The sequence below is a fragment of the Mobula hypostoma genome, chromosome 11 (assembly GCF_963921235.1).
Source record: "Mobula hypostoma chromosome 11, sMobHyp1.1, whole genome shotgun sequence".
Taxonomy (NCBI): domain Eukaryota; kingdom Metazoa; phylum Chordata; class Chondrichthyes; order Myliobatiformes; family Myliobatidae; genus Mobula; species Mobula hypostoma.
In genome coordinates this window covers 71485914-71509054 of record NC_086107.1, presented here as the reverse complement: position 1 = coordinate 71509054, position 23141 = coordinate 71485914, and the positions used below count along the sequence as shown (strand labels likewise).

At 43.4% G+C, this 23141-nt stretch overlaps 1 protein-coding gene across 4 annotated transcripts in view; it reads left to right on the top strand.

The window, feature by feature from the left end:
- LOC134354319 (tetraspanin-18-like) overlaps nucleotides 1-23141 on the top strand; it is a 328944-nt gene that overhangs the window by 273135 nt on the left and 32668 nt on the right. For 2 of the 4 annotated variants that reach the window (XM_063063253.1, XM_063063250.1), the window contains 2 exons: nucleotides 351-400; nucleotides 5320-5426. In XM_063063253.1, coding sequence (XP_062919323.1) covers nucleotides 5358-5426 — 69 coding nt within the window. In that variant the 5' untranslated portion in view covers nucleotides 351-400; nucleotides 5320-5357. Of the gene's footprint in view, nucleotides 1-350; nucleotides 401-3554; nucleotides 3624-5319; nucleotides 5427-23141 lie in introns of all 4 variants that reach the window. The other 2 variants (XM_063063251.1, XM_063063252.1) reach the window with 2 other exon arrangements.

Below are 23141 nucleotides of genomic sequence, written 5' to 3'. Positions count from 1 at the left end.
AGCGCTACGCTACGAGGGCGACCCCATTTTGCATTGTCTGCACAAAGCAGATGGGTGTGGTTTGACTGCGACAACTTCCCATCCAAAAGGCAGGATTTTGCAATACTCCCTTAATTTTTCACCGGAAAGTCGGCTGAGATTTATAGTCACACCTCTAGTTAGATGCTTGAGTTATGCTGCAGAAGGCCTTTGATAACCACAATGATGTTGGTTCCATGCATCTGAGCTTATGGATTTCATGTATGATAAAGCTGTGCTGTATTCAATCACCTCAGGATGGTGTTACAGTGGATTTCTTATCTGAGCATTATATGAAATTCTAATGCTTTGACAATCTGTTTAATCCCTAGGAACTAAATTTTAAGAAATTAATGCAGTACTGTGATTGGATCTACACAAGGTAGGACTTTGTGGAGTTTGGAGGAGGATGTTAACGTGTTTTTTTCTGCTGTTCTCCCTACAGCATTCAACTACTAAAGGACAACAAACTCAGTCAAGCTAGAAACAAGTTAACTCCAAGTGATTCTGATAAACCAAGTAAAAACGTCAAGTGAATAAAAAGTGAATCGCACACCATTTCCTTTTCATTGTGAAAACCCAACTTGTAGAAAAGTGAACAGCTTAAGCCCAGATAAGGCAGGTACTCTAGACCATAGACTAAAATCTGAGTGTGACCGTGTTCACCAGCTGTTAACCAGTCTGAATTCTTTCAAGTGCTATCAATGCTCCCCAAATAAGCAATGTAACAGTCACAGCAAGATGCATGTCACAACTGTTTGTACACAAAAAGATAAAAGAGATATACAGATATACAGTATATATACAGGCTGCATCCCTGTCTGGTATGGGGCGGGGGGGCTACTGCACAAGATCGGAATAAATTGCAGAAACTTGTAAAATTAGTTAGCTCTATCATGGGTACCAGCCTCCCAAGCATCCAAGATGTCTTCAAGGAGCACTGCCTTAGGAAGGTGGTGCCCGTCATTAGGATCCCCGCCACCCAGGACATGCCCCCTCACACTGTTACCATCAGGGAGGAGGTCCAGAAGCCTGAAAGCATTACACTCAGCGATTCAGGAACAGCTTCTTCCCCTCAGCCATCCGATCTCTAAGTGAACATTGAACTCATGAACACTACCTCACTACATTTTTATTTCTGCTATTTTTGTACTACTAATTTTAATTTAGCTATTTAATAGACATATATACACTTAATGTAATTCAGGTTTTTTTCAGAGTCATACAGCACAGTTATGCAGCCTCTGGACCCTCAATATCCACTGTACTCCTCCATACTAATTCTATTTACCAGCACTTGATAAAGGCCTTCTATACCTTGGCAAGTGATGGGCTCATCCAGGTACTTGTTAAATACTGTGAAAGCCTCTGTCTCTGCCACCCCTCAGACATGAACCACCCTCTGGGTGAGAACAATCTTCTCAGTTCCCCTCTCTCTCTTATCCCATCCCTTAAAACTATGCCTTTTAGCTTTATAAAGGTCTGCTATAAAACAAAGGTTTCCCACTATGCGCCCTTTCTTCGCTCTTCATTATGTTATACATCTGCTTCAAGCCACCCCCTCTGCCCTCTCAGCCCCCACTAGTTCAAGGAAAACAGACACAGCCTCTCCAGTCTCTCCTCATACAGTAAGTGAAATGTTCCACCCCAGGTAACAGCCTGGTGAATCTCCTTTGCACTTTCCTCTGGTGCGGTGACCACTGCACACAAACCTTCAGCTGTGGCCTAACTAACATTTTAAAGCCACACTAAATGCACAAAGCACGCAGCAAGTCACAGACTAATGAGGGAGAAGGGGAAGAAGTACACGCTGATGGGTGATGGACAGGATCTCCTTGTGCCCACCCCTTTCAATTTGACTTCCTATTCCCATTCTGGTACGTCTGTCCATGGCTTCCTCTACTCTGTCATGATGAGGCCAAACTCAGGTTGGAGGAGCAACAAACATCTCATTTGGGTACCCTCCAATCTGAAGGCATGAGCATTTCTAACCTCTGATCATTTCTCCCTTTCCCCGCTTCTTTCTTTTCCATTCCCCATTCTGGTACCCTTCTCAACCCTTCTCTTTTCACTTGCCCGTCACCACCTACTGGTTCCCCTCTCCCTTCCTTGGTCCACTGTCCTCTCCTATTAGATTCTTCCTTCTTCAGCCCTTTACCATTTCCAGCTGTATCCCCTCCCAGCTTCTCAAATCATACCCTCTTCCTCACCACCCACCAACCTCCCCACAGCTGTTTTACCTGTCATCTGCCAACTTGTGCCTCTTCCCCTTCCCCTTCCCTTTCCCCTACTTCCTTATACTGGCTCCTGTCCCCTTCCTTTCCAGTCCTGATGAAGGGTCTCAGCCCGAAACGTTGACTGTTTCTTCCCCTCCATAGATGCTGCCTGACCTGCTGAGTTGCTCAAGATTTCCAGCTTATCCACAAGCAGACGGTTTGACTGTATTTTGCATTGTTGATGCAAGAAACAGAAGCAACATGGGGAGATTGTATTGTGTGCATAAGATATAAGGACTGGGAGTCTTTGTATTGCTGGTGTTGCTGGTGGAAAATGCTTGAAAACAAAATGCTGCAGGGCTCTGGGTTTAGAGTAGGAGAGAGGGGCCAGTTGGATGGTGCTACCAAAGAGCTTCTGCTCAATGCATTTAATGTGGAATTCATGTACACAGACAATCAGTGAAACTGCCCTGAATGGTTTCTTCAGCACAATTGATGCTACAATGATCTAGGAATGATAAAGAACTGATAATATATTTATTAAAATAGAGATTAGTCACATGTACATGAAAACATACAGTGAAATGCATTAACAACAAACACAGTCCAAGGATATGCTGGGGGCAGCCTGCAAGTGTCATCATTCTTCCAGCGTCACACTGTTTCCAAGTCAAAATGGTGTGCAAGTTACGAGTGAGCCTGTAGATGATGGTGTTTTCAAGCACTTAGCATTTGTTGTTGCCAGAATAGATTTGCAAGCTATGAGAGTGTAATTAGGATAGCCTAGGTGCATAACTGCAGTGCATTTTGTAAATGGCATCCACTGCACTCATTTTGGAAAGAATGAACGGTTACTGCGAGCTATTGTATGCCGATCAAAACAGTTGATTTTTGGAATCCTGGTTTTATTGTTGTTGAGGCTGCTCTCAGCTAGGGAATTGGAGAATTTTCCTGATGATCGTTTTACCTGGAAAAGCTTTGGAGTATCAGGAAATAAGGCACCTTCCTTAGAACATCCAGCCATATACCTGCTCTTGTAGTAGTAATTGGCTGGTTCACCTGAGATTCTGAGCAATGGTGACCTCCCCCCCGCCACCCCAGAAAGCATGATGCAGCAATAAGTAATGCATGTGTCATTGAATGTTGAGAATAAATACATAGACTCTCTCTTGTTGGAGATGGTAATTTCTTGATGCACGAATATTTCTGGCTGCCTATTGGCCCATGCCTGGATGCTCCCTTGTTTTTGCATATGAATAGGTAAAAGTCCAGTAAATGAAAATGTAACATAGGAAAAAATGGTATTGTCTATCTTGGCAGGAAAAGTAAGTGGTGACGGACTACAGCAGTGCAGAGTGATCTGAGCTCTCTGCAGACAATCTACACAAGGTTAGTATGTCGGCACTGCAATTAATTTGGAATGTTAACAAGATGTCAGAGTAAATTGCAAGGGAAATTGAATGCAAAAGTGGGTGGTTATGGCTTAGTTACAGAGCACATTGATGAGACAATATTTGGAGTACTATGTACAGCATTTGTCAACTTAACTAATGAGGTATTTAGATCCAGGCAGCTCAGAGATGGTTTACTGGACAGGAACCAGAATGCAAGAGTGGCCTCATGCTAGCAGGTTCTCCCATATACACAGTACAACAGATAGCGTAGACTGTAGACCGAGATGTCCATGTCAAGGTCAAAGTCATATACATAAGTACATTTGAGTACAGGTGCAAATGAAAAATGTATTTGCAGCAGCACCACACATCATGGAAGCTACATTCACAAGTAAAACATAAATTAAACATAAATTGTACACAATTTCTACTTGAAAGATCACAATTAGAATAAATTAAAACAAACTCCATCTTAGTGCCAATTGATCAAAGTTGTTGTCGGATTGCTATTGTAGTAGATTAGATGTTACATTCCAGGTAGTGATTAGAGTTGTACAGGCTGGTTCACAAACTGAATGGTTGAAGGTCAGTAGATGTTCTGGAACCTGGTAATATGGCTCCTTAAGCCTCTGTACCTCCTGCCAATGGTAGCTGTGAGAGATGGCATGGGCTGGACAGTGGGGATCTCTAATATAATAAATGTTGCCTTTTTGAGACCAGAACATCATAAGACTTAGAAGCAGAACTAGGACATTTGGCCGAACAAGTCCACACCACCATTTGATCACGGCTGATTTGTTTGCCCTTTCAACCCCTTCTCCTGCCTCCTTCTCATGACCTTTGATGCCTTTACTAACCTAGAACCTTTGCTTTAAATATACTCAATGACGTGGCCTCCACAGCCAATGTTGCAATGAATTCCACAGATTCACCACCCTCTGGCTAAAGAAAATCCTTCTCATCTTTGCTCTAAAGGGATGTCCTTATATTCCGAGACTGTGCCCTCCTACTATTAGAAACATTCTCTTCATGCCCACTCTATCTAGTCCTTTCAGTTCCTCATGTACAGTAGATACATGATGCGAAAGGAAGTTCTGGTGGATCCTTGACTATTGATTTGGTCTAGACTTAAACAGCATTCCCATGATCTTCTTGCTCACGTTAGCTGTTTCAACGCTGAGGATAAGCAGCTCCAATTCAGGATGCCCTTCCTGCCCATGGCCACAGAACATCACAGACTGTCATCCGCTATGGAGAAAGCAGTCTCTGCCCCTTTACGATGTTGTAACTTGTCTGTAAGTGACAACCTCTCAGAACCAGTGTAAACTATCTCCAGGGAGCACATTCTACATTTGAATCAGGCCACGTAAGTGCAAATCATCTGCTTAGTTTTGGCAAAGTTAAGATGAAATTAAAACTGAGAAAGTGCAGATGTTGAGAAAGTAAAACACAACCAGAAACTGCTGGAAATGCCCAGCAGGTCAGGCAGCATCTGCAGGGAATTAAGCAGTGCCAGCATTCCAGGTCAAAGTCCCTTCATCAGGATGCGTGGTTTGGTTCACCTGAAACGTTAACTTTGCAGACTAAACTGCTGAGTGTTTCTGGCATTTTCTGTTTTTACTGAGGTGAAGTTGTGTGTTCAACTTCTGATACTCGAAGGATAATCGTGCTTCTGTTTGCTTTTCCAACAGGTCCAGACGTTCTTTACAGTGACTAAAGGCATCAGCCAATGACTATTAAGATGGGTCGCTTTGAACGTGTGAGAAATGTGACAATGGCTTTTAGCATTCTGATTTCTGTAAGTACACTTGTGAGAAAGTACCCGCTACAGAGCAGACAGCAAGCCTTGTGTCAGCGAGGCGATAGGTCTGGGCAGTGTGGAGTCAGGTTTAAACTCAAAATTTATCTGCTCTATCTAGCCATCCAGCTCTTGGTCTAACTAACACTGAAAAAGCAGCTATTGTTGTCCCCATGGAACAGTGGATTCACTCACTGACCATTTACATTAGACTACGCCTGCTATCCGTACTGGAATTGGAGTTGGTATATTATTAACACGCACTGAGATACAGTGAAAAGCTTGTCTTGCATACCATTCATACAGATCGGATCATTACACAGTATATCGAGGTAGACCAAGGTAAAAAATAACAGAATGCAGAATAAAATGTAACAGCTACAGAGAAAGTGCAGTACAGGTGAACAATAAGGTCATAATAAGGCAGATTGTGAGGTCAAGAACCCATCTTATCACACTAGAGAAGCATTTAATAGTTTTATTACAGTGGGTTAGAAACTGTCCTTGAACCTGTTGAAGGAAAGGAGGCACAGAATGAAGTTTGGGTGGAGATTCAACTTCTATTTTGGACTGACTGCGCAGGTGAACCATGTAGGGTAGAACTGCCAGCTGGTGCCTGTGTCAGTTCTCATATTGTCATGACTCTAGCTGAGGAAGATAGCACTGTCTGTAGCTGTATGGGTGTGAATGACCATTTCCCCACAATTAGAGAATCAAGAACTATAGAGACAGGCTTAAGGTGAGCAGAGGGATGCAATAGGAACTCAAGGAGCAGCTTCTTCACCTAGCAGGTGGTCAGTATATGGGATGAGACGCCAGAGCGAGTGGTCCAGGCAGGTACGATAACAACATTTAAAAGACACTTAGACAGGTATATGGCCAGGAAAGTCTCAGAGGAATATTAGCCAAATGCTGTAAACGGGGCTGGCTTATATGGGAATTGTTGTAACGTGGATGAAATCACTGGAGAGACAGAGTCACTGGTAGATACAAAGCAGCTTCTTTATTCGACACAACAAGGTACAGCAGGCATCATACGAACGGAGACGCTTTCCGCAGAAAGGTCTGCTAGCCCAGTGTGAGCTTGATATTTATATGCTAAACAGAAAGGCAATCGCTACTTAAAAAGTTATAGACAATGCATAGACAATGTTTCCTATTGAAGCTACATCAAAACATCACACCTCCTAACTTCATCCTTTCCTTCCAATGCCAACATGTCTGGGTAGGTACTCACAGCCTTTAGGAAGGAAGCACATTGTTGTGGACTCAATCCACAGTACTTTGTCAAATAGAAGTATGGTGGCCAAAGTCATTTAAGTGTAAATGAATCATCTACCCAAAAACTCACTCTAACAGGAATCTTGGTCAGCAGGGACCAGTTGGGCTGAAGGGCTTGCTTTTGTGCTGTATAACTCTTTGACCATGTAGAGTTCTCATGGAGTCTGCCCATCCTTTCCATTAAGGACTCATTCCACTATGCCACAGGGCAAGATCACAAGGATAAGTAACATGGTCTAGCATTAATGCAAGTAAAATGGAGGTACCACAAGCATCTTTTACTACAGTCTACAACACCATCATGCAGCAGACTCCTCTGGTTGCCATTATCAGTAGAACACAGTCTACCAGCTACCTGTTGAAGAGTGTTGAGGGTTAGTTCAGATGCAGTGCCAGACACAGCTGAATATGAGATGCCATCTGGTCCATGCCAACCAAGATTCCCATCTAATGTTATCCCATATTCCTCTAATTCTAACAGTGGAGGTAGTAAACTGCAGTCACTGGTAAATGATCCTGTTAGACAATAATGCTAATCAAAGGGGTCCAGCTTTCTCACATTCAAAGCCAGCCAGTGCTCTTTCAAGTACAACCTGCTGGAGAAACTCAGTGGGTCAAGCAGTATCTATAAGAGGTAATTAATCGATGCAGGGCTTCAGCCTGAAATGGTGACAATTCCTTTCATCCTGAACATACCTCTTAACCTGCTGAGCTCCCCAGAAGTACTGCAGGGGATGAATATTGCTGTGGTGCCAGTCAGTCAGGTTGCTTTGTCCTGGATGTTATTTGACACTCCATCTTCCGGCATCTGTAGACCCTTGTATCTCCAGCTAGGTGCCATGGGTGAGAGCTGGGGCCGAAAGCACTCACACACAGGCAGGGTCAACACCCGATCGCTGGGCAGTCGTTCAAGCCTGGCTTTTGGCATGACCTGCCTCAAAGTCTTTCAGCCTGTGTGGGAATTCTTTCTTTTATCTGTCACTTACAGGAACTGTACATATGTGGTGAGGCCAGCATTTATTGCTGGTCCCTGCAAGGTGATGTTGGGCAGCCTTCATGAACTACTGTAGTCCTTCTTGAGAAGATGCTCCCACGGAGCTGCTGGGGAGGGAGCCCCTGGATTTAGGTCCTGTGATGCTGAAGAAACAATGATATGCTGTGTTTCCGAAGCAGGGTGACGTAGTGCTTGGAGAGGGACCTGCAGCTGAAGGTGTTCCTTGACACCTTGCTGCTCTTGTCCTTCTTGGTGGTGGTGCTGCAAATCCAAGAAGTGCTGTCGGAGGAGTCTTGGTGAATAACTGCTGTGCATTTTGTAAATACCACACGCTGTGGCAACCATGTGCCCGTACAGCAGGGAATGAATATTCGAGGTGGTGGACAAGGGAATGTAGTGAGCAGTCCCTACAGAAAGTGCAAAGTTGGGGGGTGGGGCGGGGAGGGAAAGGGGTGCTTAGTGGTAGGATCCCTTTGATGTTGGTAGAAGTTACAGAGAATGCTGGGCTCAATTCGAAGGCTTGTGGTAAAGTCAAGGGGTCATTGTTAGATTCTGATATTTTAATCCAAGGTTCTTTCAGAAGTCAGAAAAGAGGCACAAAACTTGTTGCTTCACGATTGTTTTATTAAGCCTTGATAGAACAAAGGAAACAGGAGCAGAAGCTTATAGACAAAGAGACCAGGGTGTTAAGAAGATGGCGTCCAGCATGGAACAGCTCTTTTATACTACATTTGTTGTTCCTTCTCACGCCTTGTGGCACATTGGGCAGCATTTTTGAAATCTCCGTAGTATTTGACCTTTTTTTTTATGAGGCCAAGTTGCTAACTCGAAGCTCAACCTAGCACGTTGGAAAGTGTAAGTGTGCAAGGAGCTGGCCGAATTTGAACTCCGGACCATTTGCCTTGAAGTCCAGTGCTGATGCCACAAAACCACTGGCTGGTATCTTATACTACATAGATAAGGAAACTTCCATTCAAATTTGTAGATAACAATTAATTAATAAGATAGCTCTTATTCAAACAATGCAGAGTATTTGAGAATCATACCAGTATTATATCAATATAACCACTAGGAAGCATAATAAATTGTTATATAAGTAATGAAATAAAATACAAGCAGATAAGTGGTGGCATCCGTTAGTCTCGCGAGACCGTGGATCTGCACCTGGAAAGGAGTGTCCTCTCCAGGGTGCAGGCCTGGGCAAGGTTGTATGGACAACCGGCAGTTGCCCATGCAGCAAGTCTCCCCTCTCCACGACACCAGTGTTGTCCAAGGGAAGGGCAAGGGCCAATACAGCTTGGCACCGGTGTCGTCACAGGAGTTGCCAGAACGAGGTTGAAGGCAACGTCGGACTGCCTCAGGGACTCCAGCTCCGGATTTGTCCTCAGGGTTTACTCCCGAAGCCTTTCCCATCAGTGGGTATGGCCACAAGGCAGCGGAGGTTTGAAATCAGAGTTTTCCCTCTCTTAGGCTCCGTCTACACTACGCTGGATAATTTTGAAAACGCCGGTTTCGAGTAAAAACGACAGGCGTCCACACTAAGCGTTTTTCAAAATATCTCCGTCCACATTAGACGGATATTTGAGCGAATCTCCTCCTACTGGGCATGCGCAGGACACACACAGAAAACAAGCGAAGAGGAAACGATATATTGGTGCGTGTTTGTCCAGTTACAGAGTAGAAAAACTTAAAAAGGAATTGCTCTTGGCTCTCGCGCAGGAGGACTTAAAACTTAAAAAAAACACAAATACTGGAGCGTATGGAGCCAACCGACAGGGAGTTCACGGACAGTATGACCCGGCTGACGACGAACATTGAAAAACTGACTAACTCTGTTGCATTAATAAAGCACCTTGTTAAATGTATAAAACATCTGCATCGGTGTTATCTTGTATTTCCATACAATGTTACATTAGGCTGTTACATATCTATTGTCAGAGAAGTACTTGCATAAATAGGTAAACCACCTTCATACAAGCAAGGACAGAAAACAGGGCAAAGTGAGAATACTTATTTATTCAGTAAGCTATAGGTCAAAGTATTTGGTGAGTACATTTCTAACTCTTCTGGCTACAGTCTCGTTGCCGTCTGTTCTGAAATTGTTAGGTTATGTGGGGGATTGCATTCAAGAAAACAAATAAATGCCACGCTGTGGCCATCTGTTCCAGCACGTCATGACAGTGTTTTTAAATAGTCAAAGAAGCTCACTTTACAATTTAACTCTCACGCTGTTCACACCGATTGCGCGTTATAACAGCCGCTCGGCAGTGCTTGCGCAGTACCAAGCCGAAGCAGAAAAAGCATTGTTGTTGTGGTGTTGTCATGACAGCATTTTTAAATCTCTCTGGTTACCCCATACACACTACAACAGATATTAGGCGTTTTCAGATTTATTCACTCTGGAGATCGTTTCTGACAGTCTCTGTTTTTGGGGGATGAAAACGCCATTTCAGTGTGGACAGAAGGTCAAAATGAAGAGAAAAAGCTTTGTTTTCAAAATTACCCTGCGTAGTGTGGATGTAGCCTTAGATGGACTGCCTTCCCAGGCTGACGAGCTCCATCTACCCGAAGCACTGGTTTTAAGGTGCCAGGACCTGCCTCAACAAGCAGATAATTAATTGTTAAACTGCAAAGAAAATAACAAGCAGTCTAATCCAACAATGTTCACTTTGATTCTAAATCACACATGTAGAATTGTTACATCTGCAAAATCAGAGGTAGAAAAACATGTGGGATGTACGTTAAGTATAAAATAATCAAAAAACAACTTAGTTTAGAAAATATCAATGGGTATATATTTTTCGTAGTATTCATAGGCTATGTCATGGTTAGGCAGATTAGTAGGCACACAGTAGAGTTTGAACTACTCTATTGATGACACAAATAAAAAAGATATAAACTATGATTATTAGTATGATCATTAGTACTTGCTGTAAGTCGGAAAATTGGTAAAATATAACAACTAATGTTAGTATAAACTTCATAATGTCTGGTAGTTATTGACTTGGTTGAAGAGTTCTGGTTGGTTAGTGATTTGTTCACTGTAGCCCAGCAGTGTAGACACTGAGTCAGTGGTTACCAGCACATTAACCACAGTGCTTGTTGTCTTCGTCGGCTGCCACTTTAGCTCACTTGCAGTGGCTGGTGTGTATCCACTTACTTCTGCCTTCTGCTTTCACCACTGGGTTGGTAATTAACAGCATTTGGTAAGCCTTTCCACCCAGCCTCCCAGTGGACCCACTGGCCAGGAATCAGGGTGTGCCCGCCTTCTGTCGGGTCACTCCAAGCAGCAGAATCCTGTTGAGAAGCAGACTGTATCTCAGCACGTAATAAATCTCACAGAATAGTCAACTAAACTGTCTATCAGCCACTCTGAGATCGAGAGCTCCTGGCAGTGGCGTAGGATGCCCTGTTACCACCTTGAATGGACGTACACACGTCTTTTCTCGTTTTGGGCTCCTCTGATGCTACATAAGACCATAGGAAGTGCCATAGCAAACATGAGAAAATCTGCAGATGCTGGAAATCCAAGCAATCCACAAAATGCTGAAGGAACTCAGCAGGCTAGGCAGCATCCATGGAAAAAAGTACAGTCGATATTTTGGGCCGAGACCCTTCAGCAGGACTGGAGAAAAAATGCTGAGGAGTAGATTTAAAAGGTGGGAGGGGAAGGGGAGAGAGAATCACCAGGTGATGGGTGAAACCGGGAGCGGGAGGGATGAAGTAAAGAGCTGGGAGGTTGATTGGTGAAAGAGATACAGAGCTGGAGAAGGGGGAGTCTGATAGAAGAAGACAGAAGGCCAGGGAAGAAAGAAAAGGGGGAAGAGCACCAGAGGGAGGCAATGGGCAGGCAAGGAGATAAGGTGAGAGAGGGAAAAGGGAATGGGGAATGGTGAAGGGCTGGGGGAGAGGCATTACCAGAAGTTCGAGAAATCGATGTTCATGCCATCAGGTTGGAGGCTACCCAGATGGAATATAAGGTGTTGTTCTTCCAACCAAAGTGTGGCCTCATCACGAGGCCATGGAGAAAGATGCAGGTAGACATATTGGAATGGGAATGGGAAGTGGAATCAAAATGGGGAGCCACTGAGAGATCCTGTGTTTTCTGCTGGACAGAACATAGGTGCTCAGCGAAGTGATCTCCCAATCTATGTCGGGTCAAACCGACATACAGGAGGCCACAACGGGAGCACCGGATACAGTCGATGACCCCAACAGACTCACAGGTGAAGTGTCACCTCAATTGGAAGGACTGTTTGGGGCCACGAATAGTAGTGAGGGAGGAGATGTAGCTCTTGTTCTATTTGCAAGGATAAGTGCCAGGAGGGAGATCAGTGGGAAGGGATGGGGGGGACGAATGGACAAGGGAGTCGCGTAGGGAGCGATTGCAGCGGAAAACAGAAAATGGGGGGATAGATGTGCTTCATAGTGGGATCCCGCTGGAGATGGGAGAAGTTGTGGAGGATTATGTGCTGGACACAAAGGCTGGTGGGGTGGTAGGTGTGGGCAAGAGGAACCCTCTCCCTGGTAGGGTGGCGGGAGGATGAGGTGAGAGCAGATGTGCGTGAAATGGAAGAGATGTGGATGAGGGCAGAGTTGATGGTGGAGGAAGGGAAGCCCCTTTCTTTGAAGAAGGAGGACATCTCCTTTGCTCTGGAATGAAAAGCCTTAACCTAAGAGCAAATGCGTTGGAGACAGAGGAATTGGGAGAAGGGGGTGGCGTTTTTACGAGTAGCAGTGTGGAATGAGGTGTAGTCCACGTAGCTCTGAGAGTCCATGGGTTTGTAATAGCCATCAGTAGGTAAGCTGTCTCCAGAGTTAGAGACAGGGAGATCATGAAAGGGGAGGGAGGTGTTGGAAATGGACCAGGTAAATTTTAGGGCAGGGTGGATGTTGGAGGCAAAGTGGATGAAGTTGACGAGTTCAGCATCTTCCACCTAGCGGAACTTGTCCTCACTCAAAATAATTTCTCCTTTGGTTCCTCCCACTTCCTTCAAACAAAAGGTGTAGCCATGGGCATTTGCATGGGTCCCAGCTATGCCTGCCTGTTTGTCGGCTCCATGGAACAGTCTGTGTTCCAAGCCTGCACTGGTGACCGTCTCGCACTTTTCCTATGCGACAGTGACATCTGCATTGGTGCTGCTTCCTGCACTCGTGCTGAACTTGCCTACATTCACTTTGCCTCCAACTTCCACCCTGCCCTCAAATTTACCAGAAACTCCGTACAATGCTCTTCAATAGAATTAGCATGTTGTTCATTCGTTTGTCCAGTTAATGCAAAGATTTGCTCTTTTGCCTTCTTACTGTCTCTATCATGCTCCCTTGCAGGTCACTGCAAGTTTTGTGGCTCTTTCAACAAGTAAAAGTCTTTAATTGTCCCATGAACTCTTTCATTCACTCACACATTCGATCAGACTGACCATGCTGTCTTATTTCTAAATCACTAGCAGCCATTTTCTGGATATTGATAAAGTTACATTGTTGATGAACTTTGGACTTTTTTTTAATTAATTTTATCAAACTGTGAAGTTTTATTTAGGTAAGAGCTCTTAGTGGGTTTCACAGCTTTGGCCATTGTTTTGATTGAATACAAATGCACTTTTACTGCTTTGACTGCAATCTCAAAGTATTAATAGATTGCAACCGAAATTTAAAGTTTTCTCACGCACTCCACTAGTGCATGTATTGTGGTACTGCTTGTACATATTTAAATCTGTGCTCCACTAGCTTGAACATATTTAATTATTCTCACTCGCAACATTTAATATTTTTATCTGTGCTTTGCTGCTTGTTCGATTTTTTTTACCCTCTACCAGCTTGCCTATTTAATCTGCACTCTACAGGCCAGTGTTTCTTTTTACAAATCTTGTCTTTTTTTTTTCAAAATAGTAACTTAGCAGTTCCTTACTTCTAACTCCCATCTAATGATATTGAAGCGAGAACTAATTTTCTCTCAGACAGTTTGGAACAGAGGAAATTCTTAACCCATTTGTTGCGTGCTAAAAAATCATCTTTGTCTGCAACTGTTCCAAGTACTTAAGCTTCGTAACTATCCTTTGCTGATTCTCCAACTGTTGGATTCTAATGTTTTAATCCAGGGTTAGAAAACCATAGAACCATAGAAAACCATTGAAAAACTACAGCACAGAAACAGGCCTTTTGGCTCTTCTTGGCTGTGCCGAACCATTTTCTGCCTAGTTCCACTGACCTGCACACGGACCATATCCCTCCATACACCTCCCATCCATGTATCTGTCCAATTTATTCTTAAATGTTAAAAAAGAACCCGCATTTACCACCTCGTCTGGCAGCTCATTCCATACTCCCACCACTCTCTGTGTGAAGAAGCCCCCCCAATGTTCCCTTTAAACTTTTCCCCCCTCATCCTTAACTCATGTCCTCTGGTTTTTTTCTCCCCTTGCCTCAGTGGAAAAAGCCTGCTTGCATTCACTCTGTCTATACCCAACATAATTTTATATACCTCTATCAAATCTCCCCTCATTCTTCTACGCTTCAGGGAATAAAGTCCTAACCTATTCAACCTTTCTCTGTAACTCACTTTCTCAAGTCCTGGCGACATCCTTGTAAACCTTCTCTGCACTCTTTCAACCTTATTAATATCCTTCTTATAATTTGGTGACCAAAACTGCACACAATACTCCAAATTCGGCCTCACCAATGCCTTATACAACCTCATCATAACATTCCAGCTCTTATACTCAATACTTTGATTAATAAAGGTCAATGTACCAAAAGCTCTCTTTACGACCCTATCTACCTGTGACGACACTTTTAGGGAATTTTGTATCTGTATTCTCAGATCCCTCTGTTCTACTGCACTCCTCAGTGCCTTACCATTAACCCTGTATGTTCTACCTTGGTTTGTCCTTCCAACGTGCAATACCTCACACTTGTCTGTATTAAACTCCATCTGCCATTTTTCACCCCATTTTTCCAGCTGGTCCAAGTCCCTCTGCAGGCTCTGAAAACCTTCCTCACTGTCTACTACACCTCCAATCTTTATATCATCAGCAAATTTGCTGATCCAATTTACCACATTATCATCCAGATCATTGATATAGATGACAAATAACAATGGACCCAGCACTGATCCTTGTGGCACACCACTAGTCACAGGCCTCCACTCGGAGAAGCAATTCTCTGCTACCACTCTTTGGCTTCTACCATTGAGCCAATGTTTAATCCAATTTACCACCTCTCCATGTATACCTAGCGACTGAATTTTCCTAACTAACCTCCCATGCAGGACCTTGTCAAAGGCCTCACTGAAGTCCATGTAGACAATATCCACTGCCTTCCCTTCATCCACTTTCCTGGTAACCTCGTCGAAAAACTCCAAGAGATTGGTCAAACATGACCTACCACGCACAAAGCCATGTTGACTCTCCCTAATAAGTCCCTGTCTATCCAAACGCTTGTAGATTCTGTCTCTTAGCACTCCCTCCAATAACTTGCCTACTACCGACGTTAAACTTACCGGCCTATAATTTCCTGGATTACTTTTTGATCCTTTTTTAAACAACAGAACAACATGAGCCACTCTCCAATCCTCCGGCACCTCACTTGTAGACAGCGACATTTTAAATATTTCTGCCAGGGCCCCTGCAATTTCAACACTAGTCTCCTTCAAGGTCCGATGGAACACCCTGTCAGGTCCCGGGGATTTATCCACTTTAATTTTCCTCAAGACAGCAAGCACCTCCTCCTTTTCAATCTGTACAGTTTCCATGATCTCACTACTTGTTTCCCTTAATTCCATAGACTTCATGCCAGTTTCCTTAGTAAATACAGATGCAAAAACCTATTTAAGATCTCCCCCATTTCCTTTGGTTCCACACATAGCCGACCACTCTGATCTTCAAGAGGACCAATTTTATCCCTTACAATCCTTTTGCTCTTAATATACCTGTAAAAGCTCTTTGGCTTATCCTTCACTTTGACTGCCAAGGCAACCTCATGTCTTCTTTTAGCCCTCCTGATTTCTTTCTTAAGTATTTTCTTGCACTTCTTATACTCCTCAAGCACCTTATTTACTCCCTGTTTCCTATACATGTCATACAACTCGCTCTTCTTCTTTATCAGAGTTGCAATATCCCTTGAGAACCAAGGTTCCTTATACCTTTCAGAAATCAGGAAAGAGACACAAAACTTGTCGCTTCACAATTGTTTTATTAAGCCTTGATAGAACAAAGGAAACAGGAGCAGAAGCTTATAGACAAAGTTGTGTAGAAGGTGGCATTCACAGGGAACAGTTCTTTTCTACTACATAGATATGGAAAATTCCATTCAAATTTATAGATAAGAGTTAACCCGTGAAATAGCTCTTATTCAAATAATGTAAAGAAGCTTCCAGATCCATATCAGTGTTATGTAAATTTAGCCACTAGAAAGCATAATAAATAGTTGCTTGTATATAAGCAATAATATAAAATACAAGCAGATAATAAATTGTAATACTGCAAAGAAAATAACAAACAGAGTCTAGTCTAAGAATTAAACAGTCGGATCCAACACCCTGTTACCATGAAGGATGGGGTGAGAGCGGCTGTGCAGGAAATGGAGGAAATTAGGGTGAGGCTAGCGTCAATGGTGGTGGAAGGGAAGCACCATTATTTGGAAAAGGAGGATATCTCTGATGTTTTGGAAAGGAAGGCCTCATCCTGAGAGCAGATGCAGCAGAGATGGAGAAACTGACAAAAGAGAATGGCATTTTTACAAGTTGGGAAGAATATAGAAACATAGAAATATAGAAAATAGGTGCAGGAGTAGGCCATTCGGCCCTTCGAGCCTGCACCGCCATTTATTATGATCATGGCTGATCATCCAACTCAGAACCCCGCCCCAGCCTTCCCTCCATACCCCCTGACCCCCGTAGCCACAAGGGCCATATCTAACTCCCTCTTAAATATAGCCAATGAACTGGCCTCAACTGATTCCTGTGGCAGAGAATTCCACAGATTCACCACTCTCTGTGTGAAGAAGTTTTTCCTAATCTCGGTCCTAAAAGGCTTCCCCTTTATCCTCAAACTGTGGCCCCTCATTCTGGACTTCCCCAACATCGGGAACAATCTTCCTGCATCTAACCTGTCCAATCCCTTTAGGATCTTATACGTTTCAATCAGATCCCCCCTCAATCTTCTAAATTCCAACGAGTACAAGCCCAGTTCATCCAGTCTTTCTTCATATGAAAGTCCTGCCATCCCAGGAATCAATCTGGTGAACCTTCTTTGTACTCCCTCTATGGCAAGATGTCTTTCCTCAGATTAGGGGACCAAAATTGCACACAATACTCCAGGTGTGGTCTCACCAAGGCCTTGTACAACTGCAGTAGTACCTCCCTGCTCCTGTACTCGAATCCTCTCGCTATAAATGCCAGCATACCATTCACCTTTTTCACCGCCTGCTGTACCTGCATGCCCACTTTCAATGACTGGTGTATAATGACACCCAGGTCTCGTTGCACCTCCCCTTTTCCTAATCGGCCACCATTCAGATAATAATCAGTTTTCCTATTTTTGCCACCAAAGTGGATAACTTCACATTTATCCACATTAAATTGCATCTGCCATGAATTTGCCCACTCACCCAACCTATCCAAGTCACCCTGCATCCTCTTAGCATCCTCCTCACAGCTAACACTGCCACCCAGCTTCGTGTCATCCGCAAACTTGGAGATGCTGCATTTAATTCCCTCATCCAAGTCATTAATATATATTGTAAACAACTGGGGTCCCAGCACTGAGCCTTGCGGTACCCCACTAGTCACCGCCTGCCATTCTGAAAAGGTCCCGTTTACTCCCACTCTTTGCTTCCTGTCTGCTAACCAATTCTCCGCCCACACCAATACCTTACCCCCAATACCGTGTGCTTTAAGTTTGCACACTAATCTCCTGTGTGGGACCTTGTCAAAAGTCTTTTGAAAATCCAAATATACCACATCCACTGGTTCTCCCCTATCCACTCTACTAGTTACATCCTCAAAAAATTCTATGAGATTCGTCAGACATGATTTTCCTTTCACAAATCCATGCTGACTTTGTCTGATCATTTCACCGCTTTCCAAATGTGCTGTTATCACATCTTTGATAACTGACTCCAGCAGTTTCCCCACCACCGACGTTAGGCTAACCGGTCTATAATTCCCCGGTTTCTCTCTCCCTCCTTTTTTAAAAAGTGGAGTTACATTAGCCACCCTCCAATCCTCAGGAACTATTCCAGAATCTAACAAGTTTTGAAAAATTATCACTAATGCATCCACTATTTCTTGGGCTACTTCCTTAAGCACTGTAGGATGCAGACCATCTGGCCCTGGGGATTTATCTGCCTTCAATCCCTTCAATTTACCTAACACCACTTCCCTACTAACATGTATTTCGCTCAGTTCCTCCATCTCACTGGACCCTCTGTCCCCTACTATTTCTGGAAGATTATTTATGTTCTCCTTAGTGAAGACAGAACCAAAGTAATTATTCAATTGGTCTGCCATGTCCTTGCTCCCCATAATCAATTCACCTGTTTCTGTCTGCAGGGGACCTACATTTGTCTTTACCAGTCTTTTCCTTTTTACATATCTATAAAAGCTTTTACAGTCCATTTTCATGTTCCCTGCCAGTTTTCTCTCATAATCTTTTTTCCCCTTCCTAATTAAGCCCTTTGTCCTCCTCTGCTGAACTCTGAATTTCTCCCAGTCCTCAGGTGAGCCACTTTCTCTGGCTAATTTGTATGCTTCTTCTTTGGAATTGATACTATCCCTAATTTCTCTTGTCAGCCACGGGTGCACTACCTTCCTTGATTTATTCTTTTGCCAAACTGGGATGAACAATTGTTGTAGTTCATCCATGCAACCTTTAAATGCTTGCCATTGCATATCCACTGTCAATCCTTTAAGTGTCATTTGCCAGTCTATCTTAGCTAATTCACGTCTCATACCTTCAAAGTTACCCCTCTTTAAGTTCAGAACCTTTGTTTCTGAATTAACTATATCACTCTCCATCTTAATGAAGAATTCGACCATATTATGGTCACTCTTACCCAAGGGGCCTCTCACGACAAGATTGCTAATTAACCCTTCCTCATTGCTCAAAACCCAGTCCAGAATAGCCTGCTCTCTAGTTGGTTCCTTGACATGTTGGTTCAAAAAACCATCCCGCATACATTCCAAGAAATCCTCTTCCTCAGCACCTTTACCAATTTGGTTCACCCAATCTACATGTAGATTGAAGTCACCCATTGTAACTGCTGTTCCTTTATTGCACACATTTCTAATTTCCTGTTTAATACCATCTCCGACCTCACTACTACTGTTAGGTGGCCTGTACACAACTCCGACCAGCGTCTTCTGCCCCTTAGTGTTACGCAGCTCTACCCATATCGATTCCACATCTTCTCGGCTTATGTCCTTCCTTTCTATTGCGTTAATCTCTTCTTTAACCAGCAACGCCACCCCACCTCCCCTTCCTTCATGTCTATCCCTCCTGAATATTGAATATCCCTGAACGTTGAGCTCCCATCCTTGGTCACCCTGGAGCCATGTCTCTGTGATCCCAACTATATCATAATCATTAATAACAATCTGCACTTTCAATTCATCCACCTTATTACGAATGCTCCTTGCATTGACACACAAAGCCTTCAGGCGCTCTTTTACAACTCCCTTAGCCCTTATACAATTATGTTGAAAAGTGGTCCTTTTTAATGCTTGCCCTGGATTTGTCGGCCTGCCACTTTTACTTTTTTCCTTAGTACTTTTTGCTTCTACCCTCACTTTACACCCCTCTGTCTCTCTGCACTGGTTCCCATCCCCCTGTTGTGAACTAACCTCCTCACGCCTAGCCTCTTTAATTTAATATTGGGAAGAAGTATAGTAAAAATCACTGGGAGAGTCAGTAGGTTTGTAAAAAGTAGATAGCTTTCTCAAGAGATGGAGTTAGAGAGATCAAGGAAGGGGAAAGAGTTTTCAGAGTTTGTTCGAGTAAATTTGAGTACAGGGTGAAAGTTGCAGGCAAAGTTGCTGAAATTGATGAACTCAGCATGGGTACAGGAAGCAGCACCAATGCAGTCATCAATGTACTACAGAAAAAGTTAGGGTGCCTTTCCACAGTAGGCTTGGAACATTGACTGTTCCATGTAGCCGACAAAAAGGCAGGCAAAGCTGTGGCCCATGGGTACACCTGGGCATTGGAGTAAGTGGGAGAAGCCAAAAGAGAAATTGATGAGGGTGAGAACCAGCTCTGCCCGACAGAGGAGGGTGGAAGTGGAGGGCTATTGGTTGGGTTTGTTTCCTGGAACAAAGTTAAAAACTTTAAGGCCTTCTTGATGGGGGTAGAAGTGCATAGGGACTGGATTTTTATAGTGAAAATGAGGGAATCAGAGCCATAGATTCTATATTCCCAATGTTTCACTTTTGAAAGCCTCCCATTTACCAACCACCACTTTGCCAGAAAAGGACCTTTCCCAATCCAAACCTGCCAGTTCCCTTCAGAATTGGCCTTAGTCCAATATAGAATCTCAATCCGAGGACCAGTCCAACCCCCCTCCATAATTATTTGGAAACTAATGGAATTATTATTAGTTTTTCCAGTGTCCTGCTACCTACACTACTGTCACATGCCCTTTTTCATTCCTGAGGAATGGAACTGGACAACCAGTGAGCCCGCTACCAATGCTTACTGATTGAAGTTTGCTGATGAGGAAGGTGATTATCCAATTATGGAGCTAGGTACAGTGGCTCTGGTCTTGAAGGTTGGTGATGAGTTTGGATGGAATCATCGTATTGAACACCAAGCTCTGGTTGCTGATTTTCATTACTTACTTTATTTCACTTGATTGAAAGCCTTGCAAAAATCTAAATACACCACATCCACTTCTCTCCTTCATCTACAGGTTTCCCCTGCCATTCAAAGGTAGCGCGTTCCTATGAAACTGTTCTTAAGCCGGAATGCCGTAAAGCGAAGAAGCAATTACCATTTATTTATATGGGAAAAATTTGTGAGCATTCACAGACCCAAAAATAACCTTATCAAATCATGCCAAATAACACATAAAACCTAAAATAACAGTAACTTATAGTAAAAGCAGGAATGATATGATAAATACACTGCCTATATAAAGTAGAAATACTTTTCCACAATCATTGCCGGCACTGTTCTCCATAGCGAAAATCTCACGCAAGCTCTCTTGGCAAAACACGGGGCAAGCAATCTCGGCAGAAAATCTCACACAAGCACTCTCGGCAAAAATACTCTCTCCAGTAACCTTTAAGCTATGAAGCTGCCAAATCATACCAAATAACACGTAAAAATACACAGCCTATATAAAGTAGAAATAATGTATATACAGTGTAGTATAATTTACGGGAATCGGGAAGACAGTACCAAGCACACTGGTGATGGTGTATTAGGCTAAGTCGTCGGAGTTTGGGTGGTGCAGTGGCCCCCACCCTCTGAGCCGCTGACCGATACCGATCCGCGAAGAATGCAGGGGTACAGCTGTAGCTGGGAGGCACACAGCACAACTTTAAGAAAAAAGCTGAAATAAACATGCTAATTAATTAGGTGCCGCCCGGCACATAAATGTCGGCCCAGATCAGAGGTGATGCAATTGGCATTCAGTCAGGCTCGTGAGGCATAATTAAACTATACTTCTCCTAATGTTCATAATTCCTGTCTCTAAGAATCCTCTCCAATAGTTTAACTACCATTGATTAAAGACTCACTGGTCCATAATTCCCAGGATTATCCATATTATCCTTCTTGAACAAAGGAATAACATTTGCCACCCTCCAACTTCTGGTACTGTTCCTGTGGCTGGTGGCAAAGATCATTGCCAAAGGCACAACAATCTCTTTCCTCATTTCCTGTAGTAACCTGGGGTATATCCAATCCAGCCCTGTTCGGGGAATTATCTACTCTAATGTTCTTCAAAAGTTCCAACACATCCTGTTTCTTAATGGTAACATGATTCAGCACATTAGACCATTCTACATTCTCCTCACGTTTACCAAGGTCGCTCTCACTGGTGAATACTGAAGCAAAGTATTCATTAAGGGCCTCCCCTACATCCTGGTTCCTCTTTTATCTCTGATTGGTCCTATTTTCACAGTATTTGTCCTCCTGCTCTTCATGTACGGGTAGAACACCTTGGGGTTTTCCTTAATTCTACTTGCCAATGCCTTCTTAAGCTCCTTCCCAGCTACCTTGTAACTCTTTGGAACCCTATCTGATCCTTGTTCCTAAAACTTAAGTACATCATTTGCTTCCGCTTGATTACATGTTCTATATCTCATGTCAACCATGGTTATTTCACCCTACCATCCATTTCCTGTCTCAATGGGACAAACCTGTCCAGACCTCTATGTAAGTGCTCCCTAAACAACCTGCATATTTCCATTGTGCATTTGACTGTGTGTATCTACTCCTTATTTATGCTGCCAAATTCCTGCTTAATAGCTTCATAATTTTCCCTCCCTCATTGAAAATGTTTCCATATTGTCTACTCCTATCCCTCTCCAAGGCTGTGGTAAAGGTCAGGGTCACTGTCTCCAAAGCGCTTTCCCCCCAAGAGATCTGTCACCTGAAGTGGCTCAATGCTTTGTTGAGTTACCTTTCCAGATTTATTTCTGAGGAAGCACAAATGTTGTAATTCATGCATGCCTGCTTTAATTACTTGCCATTCTCTGTCCACTGTCAAACTCTTAAGTAACTTCTCCCAGTCATGATGCATCATACATTCCTAGGTTCTATTATTTGGATTCAGGATTATTTTTCAATCCTCATTACACAATAGCTATCTAGGATGCTCGAAACTCGTTCTCTAGATGGTCCTCTTCATGACTCAGCTCCGATGTACTTCAGGAATACCTCTCATGCATTATCATGGTTTAGAAATGAACTTGTAGTCATATCAACTTGTACTAATTATGGTTGTACTCTTACTGTAATTTAATGTGGATAAATGTGAAGTTATCCACTTTGGTGGCAAAAACAGGAAAACAGATTATTATCTGAATGGTGGCCGATTAGGAAAAGGGGAGGTGCAACGAGACCTGGGTGTCATTGTACACCAGTCATTGAAAGTGGGCATGCAGGTACAGCAGGCGGTGAAAAAGGCGAATGGTATGCTGGCATTTATAGCAAGAGGATTCGAGTACAGGAGCAGTGAGGTACTACTGCAGTTGTACAAGGCCTTGGTGAGACCACACCTGGAGTATTGTGTGCAGTTTTGGTCGCCTAATCTGAGGAAAGACATTCTTGCCATAGAGGGAGTACAAAGAAGGTTCACCAGATTGATTCCTGGGATGGCAGGACTTTCATATGATGAAAGACTGGATGAACTAGGCTTATACTCGTTGGAATTTAGAAGATTGAGGGGGGATCTGATTGAGACGAATAAAATCCTAAAGGGATTGGACAGGCTAGATG